Here is a 26473-nt window from a genome sequence, read left to right on the forward strand (position 1 = left end):
CCCAATCTCTCCCTCATTCTTCCTCTCCCATGACATTCCTCACCCACTCCCATCACCCCCCCTCTCTTCCTCCCCTCCCCCTCCCCCCTCCCCCCTACAACCACCCTTCAGCATTATCCAGCTCACTTTTTTCAAACAATAACATAAACAGTAATTATGCCGGTGTTCCTCACTCACTCCCAAAACCCTTCTTCCCAAACACTTCTCCCTATCCCACCTTCCCTCCCCCTGTCTCCTTCCCTCATAGCTATGTAGCTGTTAAAAAATAAAAGAGCAAAAGCATGCAAAATCTTTTTTTTTTTTGGTGTTACACTCTCCAGCATCCACTCCCCTCATTCCTTTCCCCCCCATCTCCTACCCTCAGAGCTGTCAAATCAAGTATCTGTAAGATTTTCAAGGGGAAAAATTACCTTGGTGCTAATCGCAGCTGAGATTACTAAAGACAGCTGAAACTCTACACCACAGAGAGAGTGACATCATACGCTTTGACAAACAAAGAGTACAAAGAAATACAAAGGATTACATCAAAAGGATAAACATATACAAAAAAAAAAAAACTTTGACAGGTACATAATTATGCCAGTAACACGCTTTTCCCCCTCCCCCCCAAAAATGCAAAAAACATGGAAATTCATTTAAAAGAAAATGAAAATACATACATTCTACGTTTCGTGCATGGGTGTATGCAATTACACAAACAATAATCTGGTACTGAATGAAAAAACGCGACATGAATAGTAACAATATCGTATAATTCCCTAGGCGGGGGGGGGGGGATGTAAGCGGATAGCATACTACAGGAGGTTGGGGTGTGGGTTGGGTTGGGAGAGGCCTGGAGGGGAGGTACGGGGGTATAGAGGTGGAAGACAGACACAAGACAAAGAGGATAGGCAGAGAGGAAGCACAGGAGTGTGGAGGGTGGGTAGGGAGAATATGACCCTTCCCAGGGAGACAGGGAGGGGGGAAAGGGGGGGGGGACCGCAGTGGCGTGATGGAGGATGGTGGGGGAGGGGGAGGGAGGGAACAGGAGGCGGTCAGAGGCGTGGGAGGGGGAGAGGGAACGAAGGTATTGGGGTAGAGGATGATGGCGACAGGGCGGTGGAGGAATCATCCCCTCCCCCATCATGGGTAAGGGCCCGGATCTTCCCCCCTCCCTACTCAGAACTTAGTTCTCATTGGTTTCGATCGATATACTCCACAATCAGGCCGAAGCCTAGTGTCTGCAATTTATTACAAAGGCTTCTCTGTTGATAACATTCGGCATCTGGCGTAATCCTGAAAAAGGATTGATCGATCCTGTTAGTACATTAGGGGTTAATACGTGCTGTTATGAAAGTGTTCATACACGGTCAACAGATCATTAAAAGATCAGACTCCCCAAGTAGTTTGACAGCAATTGTGCCAGAGCTCCTACCCAAAAGTCCTTAGTTTACAGCCTTTACTTAAAATCAACAGCATTTGATTCACTCAGTCAATTTCAAATTGCCATTAACCATGCATAAGCAGTAATAAACTCGCTAAATCAAACTTTCTTCACAACAAAGCATCCAAACTATTAAATAATCCTAATGACAATAGAATATTCTGGTCAATCGTCCACCCACTTAGTGTAGTGGTACTTTGTTATTAGGGTAGCTCTACAATGAGTGGCAAGCCAAATGATTTCCTCTAAACCAGGAAAGCATTAACAGCGCTGGTTGGTAACTTTATAACCAACCAACAAGTGGTCCCTACGTGACATCAAGTGGGTTTGTGGAGGGTTAGTGCCCCTTCCCGGAAAAAAAGCTAACTAATAATACGAACAAGTAGCCTCGGACCAGGACTAACCAAAAGGTGACGACTAAGGACCGAACAAAGGACATGGTACGGATAGCTACATGGAATGTATGGGGTGCAAATTATGAGGTGGAAGAAAGAAAGATTGTCCAGGTGCTTGAGGGTGCGAAAGTGGATGTGTGTGGATTAACTGAATCTAAGTACAGGTGAGAGTGTGAGAGAATGGGAATATGGATGGGGTATATACACGGGAGTTGGTGAGAATGAGAGGGCAAAAGAAGGAATGTATATTGTTGTGAGTAACAGATGGAAGGAGAATATAAGATTATGGATCAGTTGGCTCAAGGATTGTGTGGGTAAGATTGAAAGTTGGACTACAAATATGGGCGATTATGTGTATGTCTATGCGCCAGTGCAAGATCGTGCAAACAGAGTGAGAGAAGAATTCTGGACAAATGTGGAAGCATTATGGAAAAGTTTGAAAGGAATGAGAGAGTGTTTTTGATTGGAGATATCAATGAAAATATAGGGAATGTGAAGGTGGATGGAGTAGTTAGTGAGTGGGGTGTGTCTGATGAGATGGATGAGAATGGCAGTGCTTTAGTGGACATTTGTGCCAGGAGGGCGTTGATGACAGCCAATACCCTCTTCAGGCGCAAAATGATCCATAAGTATACATGGCGAGTGATGTGAAGGGTGGGTGGTGAGCTGAATGAACGGAAGGCAATGACTGAATATGTGTGTTTGGATGAAAGGATGGGAAGGTGTGTAATAGATGCAGAAGTACCTGGAGGTTGGGGGAGTGGACTTTCTCACCACCACTTGGTGGTGGTCAGAATCAAAGTCTAAATGAAATGGAGAAATAGAATAAGGGAAGGACAGGAGGAAATAGTTCATACAAGGAGTTTGGAAAAGTTACGAGAGGATGGAAAAAAGGCAGAATATACAAGGGAAGTGGAAGAGCGATTGGGTAAATATGTACTGGAGCAGATGCGGGACGTGGAATGCGTGTGCAAAATATTCACAGACGAAATCTGTGCTGCATGTGAGGTGGTGTGTGGTGTGAAGAGAACACGAAAGGGGGTGCAGGGAACATCATGGTGGAATGAAGAGGTGAGAGAGGCTGTGGCACAAAAGAAGAAAGTATATAGTGAGTGGATGAGAAACAGGGCGTGGAAGAAGTTGAGAGACGGAAGTGAGAGTTATATGTAGAAAGGAGGAGAGAGGTGAAAAGATTAGTAAGAGAGAGTAAAAAGAGAGTGGATGAGGAATTTGGAAGGAACTTGAGTGTAACGTGGTAAGGAGAGTTAGACAGGGTGCGAAAGAAGTTAGTTGGGCACTGAAAGATAAAAACTGTAGATTACTAGTGGAGAAGGGAGAAAAAGTGAGCAGAAGGAGAGAACACATTAAGGAATTGTTGAACATAAGTCATAAAAGTAATGCAAGTATAAGTGGCTGGGGAATGGCTGGGAGAAGAAGGGATGTGAGAAGTGAGGAAAAAATCAGTATGACGGAAGTTGTGGAAGCAATGAAGAAAGTTAAAATGGGGAAAACCCCAGGAACTGATGGAGTGTGTGGTGAGAATAATGCTGAAGCATGGGGGAGAGATAGTAGTAGAATGGATGTGGAAGACGTACAGATTGGCCTGGGAGGAAGGTGGAATCCCGGAGATTGGAAGTCAGGTATAATCATTCCCCTGTACAAAGGAAAAGGGGAAAAAGAAGTGTGTGGTAATCATAAGGGCATTTGTCTTCTTAGTGTAATAGGAAAAGTATATGGTAGGGTACTTATTGACAGAGTTAGGGAAATAACAGAGGATTTAGTTGGAGAAGAACAGGGACATTTTAGGAAGGAAAGAGGCTGTGTAGGTCAGATATTCATTCTTAGATCATCAGAGGAAAAGTTTCTAGCGAAGGAAAGAAGTTGTATGCGGCCTTCATGGATTTGGAGAAGGCATATGACGGGGTGGATACAAAAGGACTGTGGAAAGTATTAAGAATATATTGAGTAGATGGGAAGTTGTTGAAGGCCGTGAAGAGTTTGTATGAGGGTGTTAAGGCTGCAGTGCGTATGGATGGTGAACTGAGTGAATTTTTCTGTTCGAAAGTTAGATTGAAACAAGGATGCGTCGTGTCTGCATGGATGTTCAATCTCTTTATGGATGGGGTAATAAAACAGATACAAGGTTGGGCAGTGGATATTGGAGCGGCCCTAGTGAGAGAGAGCAGTGTTTGGAAACTCCCTGTACTGTTGCTTGCTGATGATAGTGTCTTGTTCAGTAAAGATGAAGGGGAGCTGCAAGGCTTGATGGTTGAGTTTCGGAGAGTGTGTAAGAAAAGGAATCTAAAGGTGAATGTAGGGAAGTGTAAAGTTATGGTGTTCGGGAGAAGTGAAGTCAGTGAACGTACAGTCAGGATGGATGAGAAGGAAATGGAAAATGTGAGTACATTTAAGTACTTGGGTACTGTGATGAATAAGGATGGCAGTTTAGAGGATGAAGTGCTTGAAAGGTTACAACAAGGAAGAAAAGTTCCTCGTTCCTCGAAAAGCAGTGATAAGAAACAGGGGAGTGGGGATGGAAGTGAAAAAGCTACTACATGACAATATTGTGATACCAACTCTAACGTATGGAAGTGAAGCTTGAACCTTGTTGGAGGGACAGAAGTCAAGAGTGAGAGCAGTGGAAATGAGTAATTTGAAAGGAGCATGTGGAGTCACATGGTGAGACAGAGTGAAAAATGAGGAAGTGAAGGAGCGTTGTGGTGTGGATGTGGGTATGAGAGGAAGCGTTAGGAGAAACACACTGAGGTGGTTTGACCATGTGGAGAGGATGGAGAGTGAGAGACTGATGAGGAGAGTGTATGTGAGTGAGGTGGAGGGGAGGAATGGGAGGGGGCCGCCAAAGATGAGATGGAGGGATGGGGTGGAGAGGTATATGAGAGAGGGGTGTGTGAGCTGGCTCAGAGCAATGAAATGACGGAGGACAGGGTGACATGGAAGCGATTTGTTTGTGGCCACCTCTTATTGGATTAAGGCGTCTGGCAATAGACAGATAGATAGATCTTATCACCCATTCCCCCACTAAAATCTTCAGATGGTAACACTATAAATGACCCACGTGGTAATGCGAACATTCTTGCCAGTACATTTGCAAAGTTCTACCTTAGAACGTCCCAGCACTATAACTTGAGTCTCCCGAAATTGCACCACTTAAGATACAGACTAGATACGTAAACTATATCCGGGACAAGTTACCAACCAACAAAGCTTCAGGTCCAGATGGAATTCTTCCAGTTGTTTTGAAAAAGTGTTCCCCAGAACTTTTTTTTTTTCTTTTATGTGGGGAAGAAGGAACCAAAGGCAATGTGCCCGCAAAATTGTTCCTTCCAAGAGAAAAACAAAATACAAGAGAGAGCCAAATTCAAGATCCATTCATTTCCAGATGTCTTGACACACTGCGTCTGAAAGACTGGAGATCATAGGAAGCAGGAAATACAGACAGAGGGAGACAGATCCAGAGTTGACCTGTTGCATAAATGAAGGATTGTGAGTAACGGTTAACTCTTGCAACAGAGAGTTGGACAGAAAAGGGGTGAGAGTTTGCTGCTAGACGGATGCTACACACCCGTCGTAGAAGTGGAGGAATGCATGCAGACAGTTCAGAGGAACAGTGACCATTGAAGTAGCGATAGAAAAGAGATAAAGATGCAACACTGCGGCGAAGAGACAGAGGTTGAAGGGAGTCAGTAAGAGGGGGAGGGTTGATGAGACGAAAAGCCTTTGACTCCACCCTATTGAGAAGAGCTGTATGTGGGGAGCCTCCCCACACATGAGAGTTGTACTCCACACAGGGGCGGATAAAACCCCTGTATAGAGTCAACAATTGTGCAGGGGCAAAGAAGGAATGGAGTCGGATTAGCACACCCAATGTTTTGGAAGCAGATTTTACAAGAGATGTAATATGATCTTTCCAAGACAAGTCCCGAGCAAATGAAACCCCAAGCATGTTCAACGATGATGCAGGATTAAGTTGAGTATTATTAAACATAAGTGGGTATACCTATGGAAGATTTTGTCAGGTTGATAGGTGCAAAAACTGAGTCTTTGATGCATTAAAAACAACCAGATTATTTTTACCCCAGTCAGAGATACGAGCCAAGTCAGACATTAGGTGTGCCATAGCCTCATCCCTTGCCTGTTGAAGTAACTGCTAAGATGGACGTTGCGGGAATCGAATGGAAAGGTGAAGGGTGGAGTCATCAGCATATGAGTGGAGAGGGTTAGATGTACAGCTTAGAAGGTCAATGATGAATAAAAGGAAGAGAGTTGGTGATAGGACAGAGCCCTGAGGAACACCACTGTTGATAGATCGAGGAGAAGAACGATGGCCGTCTACAACAGCGGCTATAGAACGACCAGAAAGGAAGCTAGAGATGAAGGCACAGATAGAAAGATAGAAACCGTAAGAGGGGAGTTTGGAAATTAAAGATTTATGCCAGACTCGATCGAAAGCCTTTGAGATGTCAAGTGCAATGGCAAAGCTTTCGCCAAAGTCCCGAAAGGAGGATGACCAGGAGTCAGAAAGGTAGGTGAGAAGATTGCCTGTGGAGCATCCCTGACGGAACCCATACTGACGATCAGAATGAAGGTTGTGATAGGAAAGATGCTTTAAAATTTTTCTATTAAGAATAGACTCAAAAACTTTCGAGATACAGGATGTTAAAGCAATTGGACGATAGTTAGAGGGTTGGGAATGGTCACCCTTCTTTGGGACCGGCTGAATGAGAGCAAACTTCCAGCAAGAAGGAAAAGTACAAGTTGACAGACAAAGACGAAAGAGTTTGCCTAGGCCGGGTGTAAACACAGAAGCACAGTTCTTGAGAACAACAGAAGGGACTCCATCAGGCCCATATGCCTTATTAGTACTGAGGCCAGCAATTGCAGAAAATACATCAGCTGAAGAAATTTTCATGTTAGCCATGAGGAAGTCAGAGGGGGGAAGTGATGGAGGAACAGCACCGGAATCGTTGAAGATGGAATTGGAGGAGAATGTCTGAGCGAAGAGATCTGCTTTATCAGTAGAAGAAATAGCTACAGAGCCATCAGAGTAGAAAAGAGGAGGGAAGGATGATGAGGTATAGTTGTTAGAAAGGTTTTTGGCAAGGTGCCAGAAGGAGCGAGAAGAGTTCAAGTTAGAGAGTTGAGAGCATTTTGTACGGATGAAATTATTTTTAGCAGAGCGAAGAACAGACTTAGCATGATTCCGGGCAGAAATGTATAAAAGATGTGATTCAGGGGTGGGTTGGCTCCGGTACCTTTTGTAGGCCCTCTCCTTGTTGCGGACAGCATTAGAACAAGCGTGATTAAACCAAGGCTTTCGTGCATTAGTCAAAGGATATGAGAAAGGAATGTATGCTTCCATGCCCGAGAGAATAACCTCTGTAATGCGCAAGGCACACCGAGATGGCTCCCGACCATGGAAGCAATAATCATTCCAGGGAAAATCAAAGAAGTACTGCCTGAGGGCCTCCCAATCCGCAGCTCCAAAGTGCCAGAGACGACGTTTTTTTGGAGGGTCCGCAGGCCGCACCGGAGCGATAGGACAGGTTAAGGTGATAAGGTTGTGATCGGAGGAGCCCAACGGAGAGAAAAGATTAACAGTGTAAGCAGAAGGATTAGTTGTAAGGAAGAGATCAAGTATATTGGAGCTCTCTCCAAGGCGGTCAGGGATACGGGTAGGGTGCTGTACAAGCTGCTCTAGGTCATTAAGGATAGAAAAGGTGTAGGCTTGTTCACCAGGTGGATCAGTGAAAGGAGAGGAGAGCCAAAGGTGGTGGTGAACATTGAAATCTCCAAGAATGGAGATTTCAGAGAAAGGAGAAATGGTTAGAATGTGTTCCATCGTAGAAGTAAGATAGTCAAAGAATTTTTGATAGTCAGTAGAATTAGGAGATAAGTAAACAGCACAGATATATTTAGTCAGAGAATGACAGGAAAGCCGAAGCCAGAGTGTAGAGAATTCAGAAGAATCGAGTTCAGGAACACGAGAGCAAGATAAGTTGTTGCGTATATATACACAACAGCCACCTTTGGCTTTGAAATGAGTATAGAGAAAGTAGGAGGATACAGAAAAGGGTTTGCTGTCAGTTGTCTTAGACAGCTGAGTCTCAGTTAGGAAAAGAAGGTGAGGTTTAGAGAAGGAGAGGTGGTGCTCAACAGACTGAAAGTTAGAGGAAAGGCCACGAATGTTGCAGAAATGAAGAAGAGAGTCAGACAGTGGTTCCAGGCACCTTGAGTCGTCACCGGGAGAGGGGCTGAAGGTGGGGGCATTTATGGTCCCCCCCCCTGGGGACTCCGAGGCTATGCTATTTGATGCCATTTTTGAAAATTTTGAAAAGGAAGTGTGGTGTGTACTGTGCATGTAGTTTGGTATTGATAGTTGGAGAAACTTGTATTGGAGAGGATGCTGGTCTACTTTCTGTGTTACTGAGACACTGAAAAAGCTCAGCAAAGGGGGATGGTCGGGACCTAGTCCCGAGGGCTGATTAAACGGGAGCTCCAGCTCTCCCTGTCGTCAGCTTTCCATCCACCTTGGGAGTACTGCCTTGTTCGGCTGGTGCTACAGTCTACTCCTCAAAACTTGCTCCTGTTTAGCTAAATTATCAGACAATGCATATGTACTTCTTCATTCCCTAATACTTGGAAAGAAGCCAATATCCACCGAATTCCGGGGAAAGGAAGGTCCCCTGATTACAGATCAATAGCTATCACATCTTTTCTTGGTAAAGTATTTGAGACTAATTAATATGCACCCTGTTAATCATCTTGAATCTAACAAAATAATTAGTGATAGACAGTATGGTTTTCACCACGAAAAATCCACTGTTGACATACTCAATCTCCTGACTCATACCATCCACCCGTCAACTGACAGACATGGAGAAACTCATGTAGTAGCCCTTGATATTTGTAAAGCTTCTGACAGAATGTGGTACCGTTCCCTGACATCCAAACTCCCTTGCTATGGACTATCAACTTTTGTTCCTCTGATTTCCTCATATGTCAACGATTGAAAGAAAAGAGTAAAAGTCGATGATATACATTCCAATTTCCACTCGATAATTGCCGGCGTGTCACAAGCACCAGTCTTAGCTCTAACCTTATTCCTAATTCATATTAATGATTTCTTATGTCACTCATAATTCCATTGACTCTTATGCAGATGACTCAGTATCTCCATAAATCAAGATTTTCCTAAGATCACTGAATGGAAACAAAAATATCAGTGTCTCATCCAAGGTCAGGAAAACTAAATATATACAGTTTACTAATGGACAGATATTGCCTGACTTTAATATTATCTTCGATGCTACTAATATTCCAATCTCATGGAAATGAAATTCTCATTGTTTCACTTAAAAATGCCCTCAGCTGGACCTCTCATTTTAGATCACTTGCTAAAACTGCTGCAGAGAATCTTGGATTATAATACAAAGTCCCTAACTTCACTGACGAGCAGTTAGCAATAAATTACAAGAGGCATGTGTGCTCTCAGCTGAAATATTGCTCACCCTTGTGGAATGGGTGCGGAGAGGTTGCACTAAAACAACTCGACAAAATTCAGAACAAAGCTGTTATAATTATTAATACCCCTACTATTGCAAAATAAACTACCTCCCCTACTAGTAAGAAGAAATGTTTCCTCCTTTGCATTATTTTGCAAATTCTTTTATGGCAAATGCTCAGACGAGGTTGCATCCATTGTGCCATCTCTCCAGGACTTCTCCCGGGCTCACGGGCATCTGGTAGTGCTCGAGACTAAACTTTCACACTATCATACTGCAGAACTTTGGCCTATCAAAATTCCTTTATATCCCGAACTGTATCTCATTGGAACTCGCTTCCCCAGAGTGGTTTCCCCCCATACTTCAACCTACTGCTACAGATTTTTTATGAATGGAGGACACCAGTAATCTGGTGTTTGGATTTTTTTTAAATCCAATTGTTTTTCCTTCCTCTGTTCTATTGTTGTAAAAAAAATCTCTTGTATGATGCCTGTTCCACTTACCACTTACATGCGAGTACAGTTCAGATGTGATGTGCAGAACGAATCGCTAAGGAAGGGGTGTTACGAAATTTTCAGAGCTATATAATTATTGTCTCCAGTTTTTAACATCCCAGGCTTACCAATTCCTATGTCGCTATCTTAAAACATAAAAAAGGAATATTAATGTGTAACAGGCAAAATGAATTGCTGCGAAAAAGGTGCTATGAAGCGTCCAGTGTCACCCACAATCTCATAGATATATCGTAATCTCACCAGCCTGGGCTCACCAATCCCAAATGTCACGAAACCTCCAAATGTCACGAAACCTCCAAATGTCACGAAACCTGGGAAATTAAGTAGAAAAATACGGTTAATGGTAGATGGAATATATTCTCAGTTTCATTCCATAAATGCTGGCGTACCTCAGGGATCAGTTTTGGCGCCAACCCTCTTTCTCATTCACATAAACGACCTCCTATCTGTCACGCACAACCCAATACATTCTTATGCTGATGATTCGACCTTTCATAGTTCTTTCACATTTAGTACCTCCTTTACACAATTTGATATTATAAATTCCCAAAGAAACACAGCAATTTCTCTGAACCAGGACCTTTCTAAAATTAATCAATGGGGACAAAAAAATCTGGTCTCACATAATGCTCAGAAAACTAAATAAACTAATTTCTCCAACAGAAAGAATCCCTCAGACTCTCACATAATTTTAAATGATGTCAGTATTCCCATATCCACTACAATTGATATCCTAGGTGTTACTTTAAACCCCAACCTAAGCTGGACAGCTTATGTTAAAATATCCCTTGCTGAAAATGCTTCTAAAAAACTGGGACTTATGTACAGAGTTTGTGAGTTCTTCACTGACGAGCAGATGGCCACAATATACAAAAGTCATGTGCGTTCTCAGATAGAATACTGTTCACCACTCTGCAGTGGATGTGGAGCGGTTGCATTGAGGCAGTTGGACAAAATTCAAAATAAAGCCATTAGATTAATTAATAATCCTGCCATAACGCAGGACTTTCCTCCATTATAAGTACGGAGAGATGTTGCTTCTTTAGCACTATTTTATCGATATTTTTACAGTAAGTGCTCTAACGAACTGGCTTCAATTGTGCCTCCCCTTCACATTTTCGCCCGAAATACTCAGGCAGCTGGGAGTGCCCATGAACTCACACTCTCTCCCCCACAATGCAGAGCCTCAGCTTATCAAAACCCATTTATCCCCAGAACTACTACTCTCTGGAATTTACTTCCTGGGAGGTGCTTCCCACATACATTTAATCCTCTCGATTTTAAACCCAATTGTTATAAGTATTTTATGAAAGGAGGATGCCTTTAGGCACATTGACATTTTTTTCCCTTTGTTTTTCCTTCCTCCATTCATTATCAAAAAAAAAAAAATCTTCTTGAGCCAAAAAAGATAATATTAGGGTACAACACGCAAGATGAATCGCTAAAAAAAGTTGCCACTAAGCCTCCAGTGCCATCTACAGTCTCATACATATATCGTAATCACACCCTCACGGACTCACCAGTCCCAAATGGTAAGAAAGCCTCGTTCTTCTCCAGCTTGCCGTTCTCGTCCAGAAAGTTTCGGGGATCGAAGGTGTCAGGGTACTTCCACAGCGTCGGGTCTGTCATCAGGTCGTCCAAGTTTGCCAGCAGAACCGTTCCTGGGAAATTAAGTAAATACCTTAAATCGAATGCAGTTCTCTCTCTCTCTCTCTCTCTCTCTCTCTCTCTCTCTCTCTCTCTCTCCAGGCAATTTTGTTTCAGCTTTGGAGAAACTTTCGAACTGAAGAGGTTAGACAATAGCCTTTCTTTATCCCCTCCTCCTTTACGGTGCTGAAGAGGGACGCTTCACGTGGTGACACCCATGTAACTGGGCTGCTCCACTGCCCAGTTATATAAACTTCCCTCAGTTCCCTTCCTATCCTCCTTATCCCCCCAAAGGAAGATTGTGGACTGCAGGAGGAGTGGAACTTCAGCCAGCAGTCCACTGAGTTCACATTTCAGATGAACCTGGGACTACACCCACTACTGCTGCTACCAGTGTTGTCGGTCCTTGGGTTTTTCTACTAGAGCTTTTATTTTTTTTTATTGCTCCGACCTTGGAGTAGTAGAGGTTTTTCCCTAAAATTCAAGAAATCTTAGAGGTTTTCTTAAGTAAATATATATATATATATATATATATATATATATATATATATATATATATATATATATATATATATATATATATATTCCAGGTGATGTATCAGCAGTTACGGTGTATGAAATAATAATATTTAAAAATTTTGACACGACATAATATTATATGCCAAGTTTGCTAAATTTCATTATGTAGGTAATGAATCTGAATATTTCATCAATAAAAGTCGGGAGACTCGGGTCCGTAGGCACCGGGAGTCTGGGACAGAAGCAGGATCTGTTGCATGTCAGAGCTAGTCTTCAAAATTTGAATCAGTCGCCAACCTCTTTTTGGCGGGAATTACTTTATGTAAAGAATGCAAACAATAAACCAAAATTTTACTCCCTTGCAATATTTATGCGTGATCTGTTGGCCTTGCCATATTCGTCTGTTTCAGTTGAACGGATGTTTTCTAAGATCATCATCAAAACCAAACATTCAAATAGGCTCCTAACCAACACTGTGGCAAACCAAATCCTTGCAAGGCAAGCTATCGCTAGGCAAAGAGAGTCTTGTTATGACTGGAAGCCATCTAAATCTTAGTTTAGCAACATGAAAAGTGGCAAGTGTCATTACCGCCACACAGAGAGGTTCTTTAAATTGGAGGAGGCAACTATGCACCCCCTTGAGCCGAAGATGCCAGCGATTAGGAGGAACTCCTTTTTTTTTTTTTTTTTTTAATATACCTAGGCTGCTTCCCCCAAGGAAAGGGAGGTAGCCAAGACAGGACGACACACTCCCCATTTACTCATCCATTCAAACACATTCATTCGCATCTTAGCCCCAAGGGGAGAACGGACAGATCCTCACCGCACCACACCACCACACCGCACAAGGGTCAACTGCGCAATGCAATCAGTGACATCCGCAGCAGGGCCCGACAGCAGAGCTGGTTTACCCCTGCCACATCATAACAGACCCATCCCCTTACCCGCACCTGACCTGACTAGCTGATCAGACCAAATGCGGGAGAATATCCCCTCAGTGCTGCGTCATCACTTATTCATTCACAATTTCTCTCCATTTATTTCTGTCACGCACAGCCACTCTTCCTTGCTCAACAGACATCCCTCTCGCATCCAGTGCTCTCTTCACACTGTCCATCCATCCTATTCGTGGTCTTCCTCTCAGCCTTACACCTCTCACATCAGATCTAGTTATCTTTTTCACCAATCGCTCATTATCCATTCTCTCCATATGCCCAAACCATCGCAACACCCTCTGCTCAACTCTACCAGCCATCTCCTGAACAACTCCAGTTCTCCTTTGCACTTCATCATTTTGCACTCGATCCATACGCGTCACTCCACACATACTCCTCAGACACCTCATCTCCATTACATTCAAAATTTTCCTCTCTGCTACACCCATATTCCATGTTTCAGCCCCATATAATGCAGTCGGTACCACAACACCCCCATACAACCTTCTCTTTACATCCATTCTAAGCGAACGACATCTAAATACTTTTTTCATTCCTCCCAGCACCTTTCCTACTTCATTTATTCTAAACTTCACTTCTGCATCTATTCTTCCATCCACAGCAACATGTGACCCTAGATATTTAAAACACTCTGCCTCCTCAAGCAACTCGCCAGTCAAAGCTATATTCATCCCCCTACCATCTACCAACCTCGTACACTTCATCACTTTACTCTTATTCTCATTTACTTTCAATTTCCTCCTTTCACACACCCTTCCAAACTCCTCTACCAACTGTCTCAATCTCTCCTCTGAATCAGTCACCAGTGCAGTATCATCTGCAAACAGCAGCTGCTTCAGATTCCACTCTCCACCATCAATATTCACCAGATTCAGACCTCCACCTAAAACTCTTGCATTCACCTCTCTTGGAACACCATCCATGTAAATATTAAACAACCAAGGCGACATCACACATCCCTGTCGCAGCCCCACTCTCACAGAAAACCAGTCACTCACAGCATTTCCCACTCTTACACATGCTCTACTATTTACATAAAAACTTTTCACCCCTTTTAGTAACCTACCATCAAGTCCATACAATCTTAAAACAGTCCACAAAGCCTCCCTATCAATTCTATCATACACTTTCTCTAAATCCATGAATGCCCAAAACACATCCTTGCCTTTCGCTAAATACTTTTCACACACTTGTCTCACAGCAAACACCTGATCCACGCATCCCCTCCCTCTCCTAAAGCCACACTGCTCTTCACCAATCACTCCCTCTGTACCCTCTCTAACTCTCATAATTAACACTCTACCATAAACCTTACCTACAACACTCAACAGACTTATACCCCTAAAGCTAGTACATTCATACTTATCACCCTTGCCTTTATACAACGGGACCACACAAGCACTTGCCCAGTCAATTGGCACCATACCTTTCACAAAGCACACATTCAACAATCTTACTAACCAGTCAACAATGGTCACTCCACCACCTTTCAGGCATTCCACAGCACACCCATCCATACCTGCAGCTTTCCCTGTTTTCATCTCCTTTACTGCCTTCTCCACTTCCTCCTTCGTGATCAAAGACTCATTCAACTCTCCCAACACATTTATTCCTTGCACCCTTCCATCTGCCACAATCTCAGCCACCCTTTCCTCCTCTACATTTAACAATCTTTCAAAATACTCTGCCCATCTTTTCCTTACTGCATCCATCTCAATTAACATCCTTCCATCCTCTGCTTTTACTCGTTCTTCCTTCCCAGACTCTCCCTTTCGCAGGAACTCCTACATACATTAAAAGCATCAGAATACCAGGAAAGACAATAAAAGTTATATTTATCGTTTCGTCCCTCTCCCACACTGCCACAGGCTCCAACAACAGTAGTACACTATAGGAAGGACGTTGCCCAGGGAGTTCTTCTTCCTATGGTCAGTCCTTCGGTGTACAGCACACAAGATCAGCTCAGGCATTGTAAAATAAACACAGGCTTCTTAAGTTCACTGTCTTTATTTTCCAAATAATTACACTTAATGCTTGCCGACTTCATTTCACTGTTTTCACAAGTACTGGAGCTATACAATCCTCACTAACTGCAATTACAATTAATGCTTGCCAGACTTCACTGGTTTCACAAGTACCAGAGTTATACAGTCTGCAAACACACTGCATTGACACTGAAATAATCTCAAACTCAACTGAAACTAGTCTCTTCCCTATTCATATATACACCTTGCATTACTCTCGCAGCTCTAGTATACTTTAGCACCTACAGTTAAAGAATTAAAAACATCCATAACATGCCAGAGTTTTCTTACACTGCATAACACTCTAAGTTATTTTGCATACAAACTGAGATAAAATTACATAATTTAACAATCACAAAAATAAAACATGTTAGAGAAAAACGGCAAAAAATTTAATGCATAACTTACAAAATACCTCCACTCACAAATAGCAGGCAAACTGGCAACTCTGACACGTAACCGTACTACGAGAATCACTGGGAATACTCCAGCACTACCTATCTAGCAAGTCTTGCATCGCAACACTACCCTCTTCCTAGTCCCTTGTCATCCCAACAAAACTACGCAATGTTTACAAAAATAAACCTTTATCCAAACTAACATTTGAATATACACAAAATAATCCTCCAGCGTATTAGGTCTTCTCCTATGCTGCTTCCCACGACATCCCTGCTCTTCCACATAGTCCACTTCTCCTGGAATGTCTTGCTCTTCTTCCTGATTCACTTCTTCCCTCGGGAAACTGTCACCATCTTCTTGTACTTCAGCTCCTGGTCCTCCTCAACATCCTCGGCTGGGGATGTGTGCAATTCCTCAGTAACGTCCCAGCTGTACTGTCTTGGCCCATGGTACTATAGTAGCCGCAGCGAGAAATGAACGCTGTGGTGGGGCAGCCGGGATGACTGGGGATTCCCCCACTGTAGCCATATCCACATGTCACCGACCATAGAGGTAGGATGTCACCGACCATCGGCCACCGCTGCAGCCCCGCTCCATGATCCTTACCCTGCGTCTCTGGCTTTCTCTTTCTCTCTCGGTTTCTATATAAACTGCCGTATTTCCGAAACTAATTATGAAATTATTATGACTTTTGTTCCACACCACCACTGAGGTAAAAATCAAGGAGAGTTTTCTGTATAAAGGTTTCCCCCCCCTTGTCTGAGGGCAGGTCAGTTCTGGCGAGTGTATAATTATAGGTCAGGCGGAGGTATCGCCAAGGCCGCACTCCCCCGCTCATATGCCACATTTAGGAGGGGGGGGAAACCTTTATACAGAAAACTCTCCTTGATTTTTACCTCAAAGGTGGTGTGGAACAAAAGTCATAATAATTTCATAATTAGTTTCGGAAATACACCAGTTTATATAGAAACCGAGAGAGAAAGAGAAAGCCAGAGACACAGGGTAAGGATCATGGAGCGGGGCTGCAGCGGTGGCCGATGGTCGGTGACATGTGGATATGGCTACAGTGGGGGAATCCCCGGTCATCCCGGCTGCCCCACCACAGCGTTCATTTCTCGCTGCGGCTACTATACCACAGACATTTCACGTTTTCCACTTTTGGGCGAGATTTCCTGTCTCCCCGAATCCGGTACGTTATGTCTGATAGGCGTCCAACAAAGGGAAAGGCCCATCCCACTAGGTCTGCAACTTCGATGACTGTCCCATCTTCTGCTGAGGATTGGTTAACCAAACTTTGTCACCATCCTTGAAGCTCATCCCACATGCCTTGGCATCATACTTGCACTTTATCACTTCGCCTAAAAATTTAAGGGTTCCTTGCCTTTGATGATGTACCTCAGCCAGCCTTTCCTGAACATTCTTCACATAGCTGGAGGTGTCTGTAGGCAACTTTTCACTAGGTCGTCTTCCCATTATCAAATCAACAGGTAAGAGTAACTCATGGCTCAGCATCAGTTTTGCACGGGTGTAGCTAGTAGACTCATGGGATGCAGACCGATATATCATCAGCAGTGCAAGTAATTTCTGGTCCCAATCTGTTTGTCCCCTCTATGCAGTACTTGGCCAGTTCTTGTCCCAAGGTCCAGTTGTATTTCTCCACCATCCCATCTGACTGTGGTCTTAGTGGGGTAGTCCTTTTCTTCTCGATCCCTAGTAACTTGCAGCCCTCACAGAACACTGCAGTCTCAAAGTTTCTTCCTAGGTCTGAATGTAGCTTTTGTGGCATCCCAAAATGACAGAAAAACTGGTCAACCAACACCTGAGCAACAGTCACAGCCTCTTGATCGGGGATGGCATAGGCTTCTGGCCACTTTGTGAAGTACTCCATGGTTACACATATATACCAGTTTCCTCTTTCAGTGAGTGGCAAAGGTCCAGCATGTCCACCGCGACCCCTCCCATTGGTACACCCACTTGGTACAGATGGAGAGGGGTCCAACCAGGTTTCTTGTTTCCATTCTTGGCACAACATACATCACAGGCCTGACATCACACTTCAACATCCTAATGCATGCCAATCTAGTAGAGCCTTTGTTGCAGCCTACTGTACTTACAGTTTTCTTCACTCTCAGGTGCCCACTAGTGATCTGGTTACGGGGTTCATCCAAGATACTGAACCTCATTTTCTTCAGAACCATCAGTTGCCAATACCAGATGAGGCATCGGGGGTCTCCCACTGACAGTCTAGTAGCCCTTGGTTCAAATGAAGAAGGTCCCACTGACTCCAGTAGCTCTTGGTCGTATGGCTGAACCTGGAAACCTCTTCCCAAGATGGTCACACTGTACTCCACTGCAGCCACTCAAGAACTAGTTGTAAATCTGCATCCTCTTCAGGTCTTCCTCAGCTGACTACGGCCCTGTCACTACAGAATGGCGGCATTCCTTGCTAAGATTTCCATTCCCACTACACTGCTTGCCGTCTGTTCTTCCATCTTCTCGCACATTATCATTCAAGCTTTTCTTGCATTTCCTTAGTGGTGGGGCTTCTTGGGAAGAACTGGTTGGTTATTGCCTCTTGTCATCAGCCTTAACTAAGTTACCCTCATCCTTCTTGCCTTCTACAACCTTCTTGCCATCCTTTTCATTTGGACAATCACAGCTGAAGTGTCCCACCTCACCACATGTCCAACACCCGTTTGTTGCAATCGTAGGTTTCCTTGCACTGTTCCTTTTTTGCTTCTTCTTCCATTTGTAACAATCCACCTTCTTGTGTCCTGGCTTTCCGTAGAACCAGCAACCTCCTTTGATCTCTAGTTCTCTCTTCCACTTGTTGCAATCCCCTTTCTGATGTCTTGGCTTCTCACAATACCAGCAACTTCCTATGATCATCTCCTGTTCCCTCTTCCACTTGTTGGAGTCATCTTTCCTGTCCTGACTTTTCACAATACCAGCTACTTCAATCAAAATTTTCTGCTTCACGTACCTGCCCCTTTCTTGCCTTGAATCCTGCACTACGACCTGCCTGAAAAGTGGACGTACTGGACCTGACATAGTACTCAAATTCTATAGCCCTGGCTAGTGACTCTTTCATGCTTCTGGGTTGTGCATGCTTCACTTGCAGTTTCAACTCTGCACTATCAAGAACATCGATGAACTGGTCGCTCAGAAACATAGCCAACAGGTTAGGTGCTGCTCCAGGGTAAGGCTTGTATGCCATACTCTTCAGGTCATGAGCAAGTTGCTTTAGGGATTTGCCTCGAGCCTGAACACAGGTCCGGGATCTTGCTTTGTAAACCTCAGTCTGGTACATGGTCCCATATCTGCACTCCAGCACTTCTACTAGGGACTGATAACTCTCCCCATCACTGGCATCACCTAGAATTTCCATTGCAACACCCTTGAGGCTAGTAGCAAGGTGCACTGCCCTCTTCCTATCATCCCAACTATTCTGATCAGCAAATAACTCAAACTGCGCACGGTAAGCTTCCCAAGATACTCTACCATCAAATTCCTGAGGTTTCCATGTAATTGCACCTCCATTATAGCCATGCACGTCACAGGTTTGGGGCCTAAAAACTGGGGCATCAAAGTCCTGGACGCAAGACTTCTGCATTCCGATTGCTCAGCCCAGTAATGCTACCTTTTGATGCTTGGGGTCTGTCAAGATTCACCACACACTGTCCATTTTACCCCCCTGTACACTAGCCTGAGGCTCAGCAGTGAAACATTCCTCTACAGCCTCATTTTTCTCATTAATTATCTTCACATGGTCGAGTACATGCTTCAACTGGACATCTACATGCTGTCTGATTTCTCTACAGCCTCATTTTTCTCATTAATTATCTTCACATGGTCGAGTACATGCTTCAACTGGACATCTACATGCTGTCTGTACTCCATCACAATTCCTCACTAATTGTCTTCAACTGGTCGTCTGTATGCTGTTTGCACTCCGTCACATTATTACTTACCTCATACTTCTGCTGCCGTACCTCAGCGTATACTTCCTCCTTCAACTGTGTCTGCTCTTCTTTCATTTCCCCAATCAAAGCATCTAGCGGTCCTTGCATCCTCAGTTGTAATTCCATGTTTTGTTCCTGTAATGCCTTTTGAAGATATTCATATTGTTCCTTCTGCTCTTCACTATGTGCCTCTAGCTGTTCACTCTGTGCTTGCATGTATTATTTTTGTTCTTTATTTTGTGCCTGTAATTGTCTTTTGAGTTCTTTCTGTCCTTCATTGTGTGCCTGTAATTGTATTTTGAGTACTTTCTGCCCTTTGTTCTGTGCCTGTAGTTGTACACATTGTGCTTGTAATTGTTCTTTTTCTTTCTGTCCTTCAATTCTGTGCTTGTAGGTGTATATTTCGTGCAGTAATAGCTAAATAACTGCAGCCAGTGATGCCTCTTCTTGTCTAGCTAAGCCTCTTGCCTGTACACCTTCTGCCTCTATGTAGAAGGTTTGATTCACTCCAGCAATTCCTAATGATCCACACTCCTCACACCACTGTTATGTTCTCATCCCAATGCCTCAGGTTCCAACAGCAGTAGCACACTATAGGAAGTACGTTGCCCAGTGAGTTGTTCTTCCTATGGTCAGCCTTTCGGTGTACAGTATACAAGATCAGCTCAGGCATTGTGAACATGCCCATTATTTCTGCATGAACTATGGCCTGAGGGCTTTGTTATTGGTAACTATAACAGAACTAGAAAAAGAGATAAAAGATCCCGGAGAGTGATCATTAATGTGGTTAGTTTTTCTGGATTGTTTTTGCCTATATTTAATCCCTTACTTATTGTTTTAAACCTATATATTTTTTTAACCTGATCTATTTTCTTTTAAGGATTGACTTTTTTGTAGCCTCTTTTATTTCATCTTAGTCTTTTCATATTTTACTACATTGTTGTTATTTTCTTTGCCTTAGCTGATTTTATGTCCTTATTTTATATTTTATTTTTCTCTCCAGTTTCTTTTTTAATACCAGGAATAGTTTACGTTATATAAATTTTATATTTGGCACTTATAAAGTTTTACTGTCTTACGCATTTTTATGTCTTTCACTTAGTTTTTTTTTATCATTTCTCGGTATGCCTTCTGATCTGCTCACAGTTTGCACTTTTAACTGTTGTTCCATGGAGAGGAATATAAATTTAATAGGGATTTTGACAGCTTTACAATATAATATAATATTTCTGCAGTAAACGTTTTTAAAAAAAGATAAGGTTGGCACTGATGAGCATTACGACCATTGGTGTAAGGCAACATTTTCTGATAAAGCTTTATCTGCCATGGCTGGTAGACCAGAAGGAAGTATGGCAATATCGTGGTGGAAGGATTCATTTTTTAAAGTTCCGTATATTTGGCTTGAAAAGAAATCTCATTATACCTATCTATCTATCTATCTATCTATATACACACATCTATATATATATATATATATATATATATATATATATATATATATATATATATATATATATATATATATATATATATATATATATATGTGTGTGTGTGTGTGTGTGTGTGTGTGTGTGTGGCAAAGGTATAAATTTAAATGAATTTTTGAATAATGATACGTGCAACTTTGCACATTAAATAAGTATTTAGAATCCTTAGGTATTTGCAAGGTTTTACCAATGATTTTAACTGTGACTCTGTATATTATACTGGCGATTTAAACGCACAGCCATTATCTAGCAGGGTTTGGAGTAACTTGAACAATTTGATGAACAGAAACTCAGCTGTGTTATGATGTTCATACTCTGAGCCAGAACTCTATAATATTCACAGGATATTGCAGCTCTGCTAATAAATTGGTAGATCATTATACTGGAATATCGTATGGTGAAATAAAGCTACATGATATTGCTATTTTAAATCACATTAATGGTTTTTATCACCTTCCATTACAAATTGTACTGGAATTCACACAGCTAAACTCATCTTTAGACTTTAATTTCAACACAGATAATACATATACAGATAGCCAGTCATATGTTAACTGGAAAACTTTAAATTAACAGTATATAAATCATACTAATTATGTTATGGATCATCCATTAAGAGACTTTAATGACAGCAATACATAACTGCCATAAAACTGGGTGTTGTAGTCCTGATCATCTAGAACAAACTGATGGGATGTACAATTGGACAGTAAACAGTGTTCACACTGCATGTGATGGTTACAAGCACATATTTGTGAAGACAAACAAATTTAGGACTTCCTAGCTGGAACGGAAATATTAAGTATCCCCATAGCATTACCAGAGAGAAATACATTAATCCCTTGATTATCCGACGTAATAGAGCCATCAGTATGTCCAGATATGGACGAAATCTGGATATGGATCAGTATCCTACCTTCCAATGCACTATCCATACCCAACCCATATGTACAGTACTCCTCCTAATTGTGTCAGTGTTCTTCAGCGTCTTTCAGCTATTTAAACATCTAAGCACACATGGGAATATTCAGTGTCTGTGGAACCAACCTCTGAAGATCTTACAGGTAAACCAGGCCTTTACAGAATGGTACCACACAATAGGCAGGCTATTCATCAACCCACGGAGACAACATGATTGTTTTGCACGTCCAACAATAATGGGCTTCCCGGTAGCATTGGCACAGCACAAAGTCGAGACACGCTGTTTGGACAATTTCTGACCAGACACACTCCTCTCCGTCTCTTCTGCCAGGGTGCTGGTGGGCAAAGAGCGGTAGAAGAGACTAGTTTCGTCAGATAAAAAAAAAAAAGAAAAAAACACGGCCGAGAGCAAGGCCCACGTCCTCAATCAGGCACTGGACTTTCTGGCAAAATGACTCAATATCCTCTGCTGTCACCTCTAAAGCCTTGCCATGTGTCTTACTGCCAGTAAATCCGTGTCGAAGTTTGAACTGGAAGAGCCAACCTTCAGATGCCTAGAAGTTGTGCACATTGTGTGCATGTGCAAACTTCTTGGCTGCCGCCTTCAGCTCAGCCCCACGTACAAGCATATCAGCACCCCGTTGTTGACAGAACCTAACCAAAGTTGACTTGTCGATGGCAGCATGGCAGAGCTAAGATATCACCTTCCTGTTGCCCTTCTGAGTGGCATTGCTGTAGTCATTTGCCATACTCAGTCAGCTTGGCCCGTGATTTCCTGATATCAAACAAGGTTGAACGGGCCAGATAATATTCCCATAGACTGCATGAAGTCGTCCAGTCCATGTCAACCTTGCTCAGTATCTCACGCTTCCTTCTCCAAAGTTAAAACCTTCCTCTTTCACATCTCAGGTTGTGGTGGGGCCATCATCACACACATAAGAAAGCCTTAGAGGAAAATCAAGGCCTGAAGAAGGTAGAAACCACCACAAATGCAGCAATGGAAGCAGTCATGATTACAACTCGGTCAAGCTTATCCACACTCGTGAGAGAAAAGCAGGAACAGAGGTGCAATACTGCCACATGAACACAGTGCTGCCATGTTTCTACCCACATTTGGCTATGAATGCAGAAGTAAGATGTGTTAAACTGACCTATGAGTGCAAGGGTCAGTTTCACTTAGCCAGGCAAATGTTGCCACATGAGAGCAACACTGGACCCCCACACATTGTGGCCTCAGGGAGTGTCTGAATAATCCGACCAGCCAGGCAATTTGACCATGGTAGGGAGGCAGACTTCCACACCCAGGAGCCTCAGAGGGATCTGGACGGCCAGGGGACTTTGACCATTCGGTGAGGAGGTGGATGACTATTTTTGCTCAGCTTGTGGGCTAGGGTCTGTATTACATGCGGCCATTAGTGTCTGAATGATCCGGACAGCCAGGGCACTTTGACCAAATGGTGAGGATGCAGACAGCCATCTTTGCTCAGCTGGTGGGTTTGGGTCTATTACCTGTGCTTGGCCAGAGAGGCCAGCCGGCCGCCAAACCAAGTTTTTAAATTTGTAGGTCACCCAATCGCTGCTGTCGATAATGTTATGTTCAGATACAGACAAAAAAATTCGGATACGGATACATTAGAACCAAGACTTAACATTTGGATATGGAGTATGTTGGCTTCGGAGCATCCTGATAATCGAATGATTACCAATTCGGAGCATCCTGATAATCGAGTGATTACCATACTTAAGTTGCGTGACAAGTGGCAGAGAACCAGGCACACAAGAACATGATGCCGTGATTAATAGTCGAAGTGCTTTTATAAATGCCTTAAAGGCTGTAAAATAAATGAACACAGGGAGATGTGCCTATCAATCATGCAAAATTTTTGTTATAGGGACAAAAGTAAGTTTGGAGAAGATGTAAGAAAAAAAACAAAAAAAAACGGAGTGTTAAGGGTCAACTAATTGATACAAGAACTGAAAATGCCTTCATTACTGACTTGAAAACTCAGTGGCCAGAGAGAGAAAAATTTCACTTCCGAATTTCGGCATAGTGACTGATAAAAGTACTTTGCAGGTTCAATATGGGAGTTGGCCACGATGGCATTCACTCACAATTTTTAAATCATGCATCAGCGGACTTTCTACACACCCTTGCTACTGTAGTTTTTTAAATATTTGATTTATTTGCTGTTATCTCCCTAATGCTCTACTGAAGGGCAATATTATCCCCATAACCAAAGACAAGAAAAATGTTACTGATTCCACGAATTACAGGCCAGTAATGCTGCCCTCATATCTTCTTAACATTTTTGAATTCCTGAATAAAGCCTCTGATAAAATAGATAATCCTATAATGCTTGGAAAAATTATTAATATCTATTATTCCCATTGATATTACTTTGTTACACATTACTTAAGGAATCAAAGGGCAAATATTACCTGGCAAGGCAGCAGCAGGAAGTATTGCTACATTGATCAAGGGTTAAGACAAAGAGGAGTTCCTTCACCTTTCCTTGTTAATTTTTACATTAATGACATAGTTAATGATGTCTCAAACTGTCACTTTTTTTATGCGAGGAAGAAGGAACCAAAGGCCGCAGGCCCGCAATTATTGTGCCTTCCAAGGGAAAAACAAAATACAAGAGAGAGCCAAATTCAAGATCTGATCATTTCAAGATGCCTGGACACACTGCGTTTGAAAGACTGGAAATCATAGGAAACAGGAAATACAGAGGGAGACAGTTCCAGAGTTGACCTGTTGCATAATTGAAGGACTGGGAGTAACGGTTAACTCTTGCATTAGAGAGTTGGACAGAAAAAGGATGAGAGTTTGCTGCTAGACGGGTGCTGTGTGCCTGTCGTAGAGGTGGAGCAATGCATACACACAGTTCAGAGGAGCAGTGATCATTGACGTAGCGATAGAAAAGAGATAAAGATGCAACAATGTGGTGAAGAGACACAGGTTGAAGGAAGTCAGTAAGAGGAGGAGAGTTAATGAGACGAAAAGCCTTTGACTCCACCCTATTGAAAAGAGCTGTATGTGGGGAGCCTCCCCACACATGAGAGTTGTACTCCACACAGGGGCAGATAAAACCTCTGTATAGAGTCAACAATTGTGCAGGGGTAAAGAAGGAACGGAGTCGGCTTAGCACACCTAATCTCTTGGAAGCATATTTTACAAGAGATGTAATATGATCTTGCCACGATAAGTCCCAAGTAAATGAAACCCCAAGCATGTTCAAGGATGATGCAGGATTAAGCTGAATATTATTAAACGTTAGTGGGCATACCTGTGGAAATTTTGTCGGGTTGATAGGTGTAAAAACTGACTTTTTGATGCATTAAAAACAACAATATTATTTTTACCCCAGTCAGAGTTATGAGCCAAGTCAGACATTAGGTGTGCCATAGCCTCATCCCTTGTTTGTTGAAGTAACTGATGAGATGGACTTTGCGGGAACCGAATACAAAAGTGAAGGGTGGAGTCATCAGCATATGAGTGGATAGGGTTATGTGTACAGCTTAGAAGGTCATTGATGAATAAAAGGAAGAGAGTTGGTGATCAGACAGAGCCCTGAGGAACACCACTGTTGATAGATCGAGGAGAAGAACGATGGCCGTCTACAACAGCGGCTATAGAACGACCAGAAAGGAAGCTAGAGATGAAGGCACAGACAGAAGGATAGAAAACGTAAGGGGGCAGTTTGGAAATTAAAGATTTATGCCAGACTCGATCGAAAGCCTTTGAGATGTCAAATGCAATGGCAAAGCTATCGCCAAAGTCCCGAAAGGAGGATGACCAGGGGTCTGAAAGGTAGGAGAGAAGATCGCCAGTGGAGCGTCCCTGACGGATCCCATACTGATGATCAGAATGAAGGTTGTGATAGGAAAGATGTTTTAAAATTTTTCTATTAACAATTGACTCTAAAACTTTTGAGATACAGGATATTAAAGCAACTGGACGATAGTTAGAGGGTTGGGAATGGTCACCCTTCTTTGGGACTGTATGAATGAGAGCAAATTTCCAGCAAGAAGGAAAGGTACAAGTTGACAGACAAAGGCGAAAGAGTTTGCCTAGGCAAGGTGTAAGCACAGAAGCACAGTTCTTGAGAACAACAGGAGGGAGTTCATCAGGCCCATATGCCTTATTAGTATTGAGGCCTGTGATGGCAGAAAATACATCAGCTGAAGACATTTTAATGCCAGCCACATGGAAATCAGAGGAAGTGTTGGAAGAACAGAGCTGGAATTGTCTAAAGTGGAATTGGAGGAGAAAGTCTGAACAAAGAGATCTGCTTTATCAGTAGAAGAAATAGCTTCAGAGCCGTCAGAGTAGAAAAAAGGAGGGAAGGATGATGAGGTAAAGTTGTTAGAAAGGTTTTTGGCAAGGTGCCAGAAGGAGAGGGAAGAATTTGAATTGGAGAGTTGAGAGCATTTAGTATGGAAGAAATTATTTTTAGCAGAGCGAAGAACAGACTTAGCATGATTCCGGGAAGAAATGTATAAAAGATGTGATTCATGGGATGGGTTGGCTCCCGTACCTTTTATAGGCCCTCTCCTTGTTGCGGACAGCATTAGAACAAGCGTGATTAAACCAAGGCTTTCTTGCATTAGTCAAAGGAAATGAGAAAGGAATGTATGCTTACATGCCCGAGAGAATAACCTCCGTAATGCACAAGGCATACTCAGATGGCTTCCGGCC

The 26473-nt window shown here is 42.8% G+C and overlaps 1 protein-coding gene across 1 annotated transcript in view; it reads right to left on the minus strand.

The window, feature by feature from the left end:
- Positions 1-26473, minus strand: part of LOC145392427 (uncharacterized) — a 149621-nt gene that overhangs the window by 31608 nt on the left and 91540 nt on the right. The window contains exons 11-13 of the mRNA XM_080266836.1: positions 21898-22106; positions 18441-18590; positions 11377-11517 (exon numbers count right to left, since the gene is read on the minus strand). Of these exons, the coding sequence (XP_080122962.1) occupies positions 11377-11517; positions 18441-18590; positions 21898-22106 (500 nt within the window). The remainder of the gene's footprint in view (positions 1-11376; positions 11518-18440; positions 18591-21897; positions 22107-26473) is intronic.

Source organism: Coenobita brevimanus, chromosome 22 (assembly GCF_032717465.1).
Source record: "Coenobita brevimanus isolate Jiangsu-jjx chromosome 22, ASM3271746v2, whole genome shotgun sequence".
Classification (NCBI taxonomy): Eukaryota; Metazoa; Arthropoda; class Malacostraca; order Decapoda; family Coenobitidae; genus Coenobita; species Coenobita brevimanus.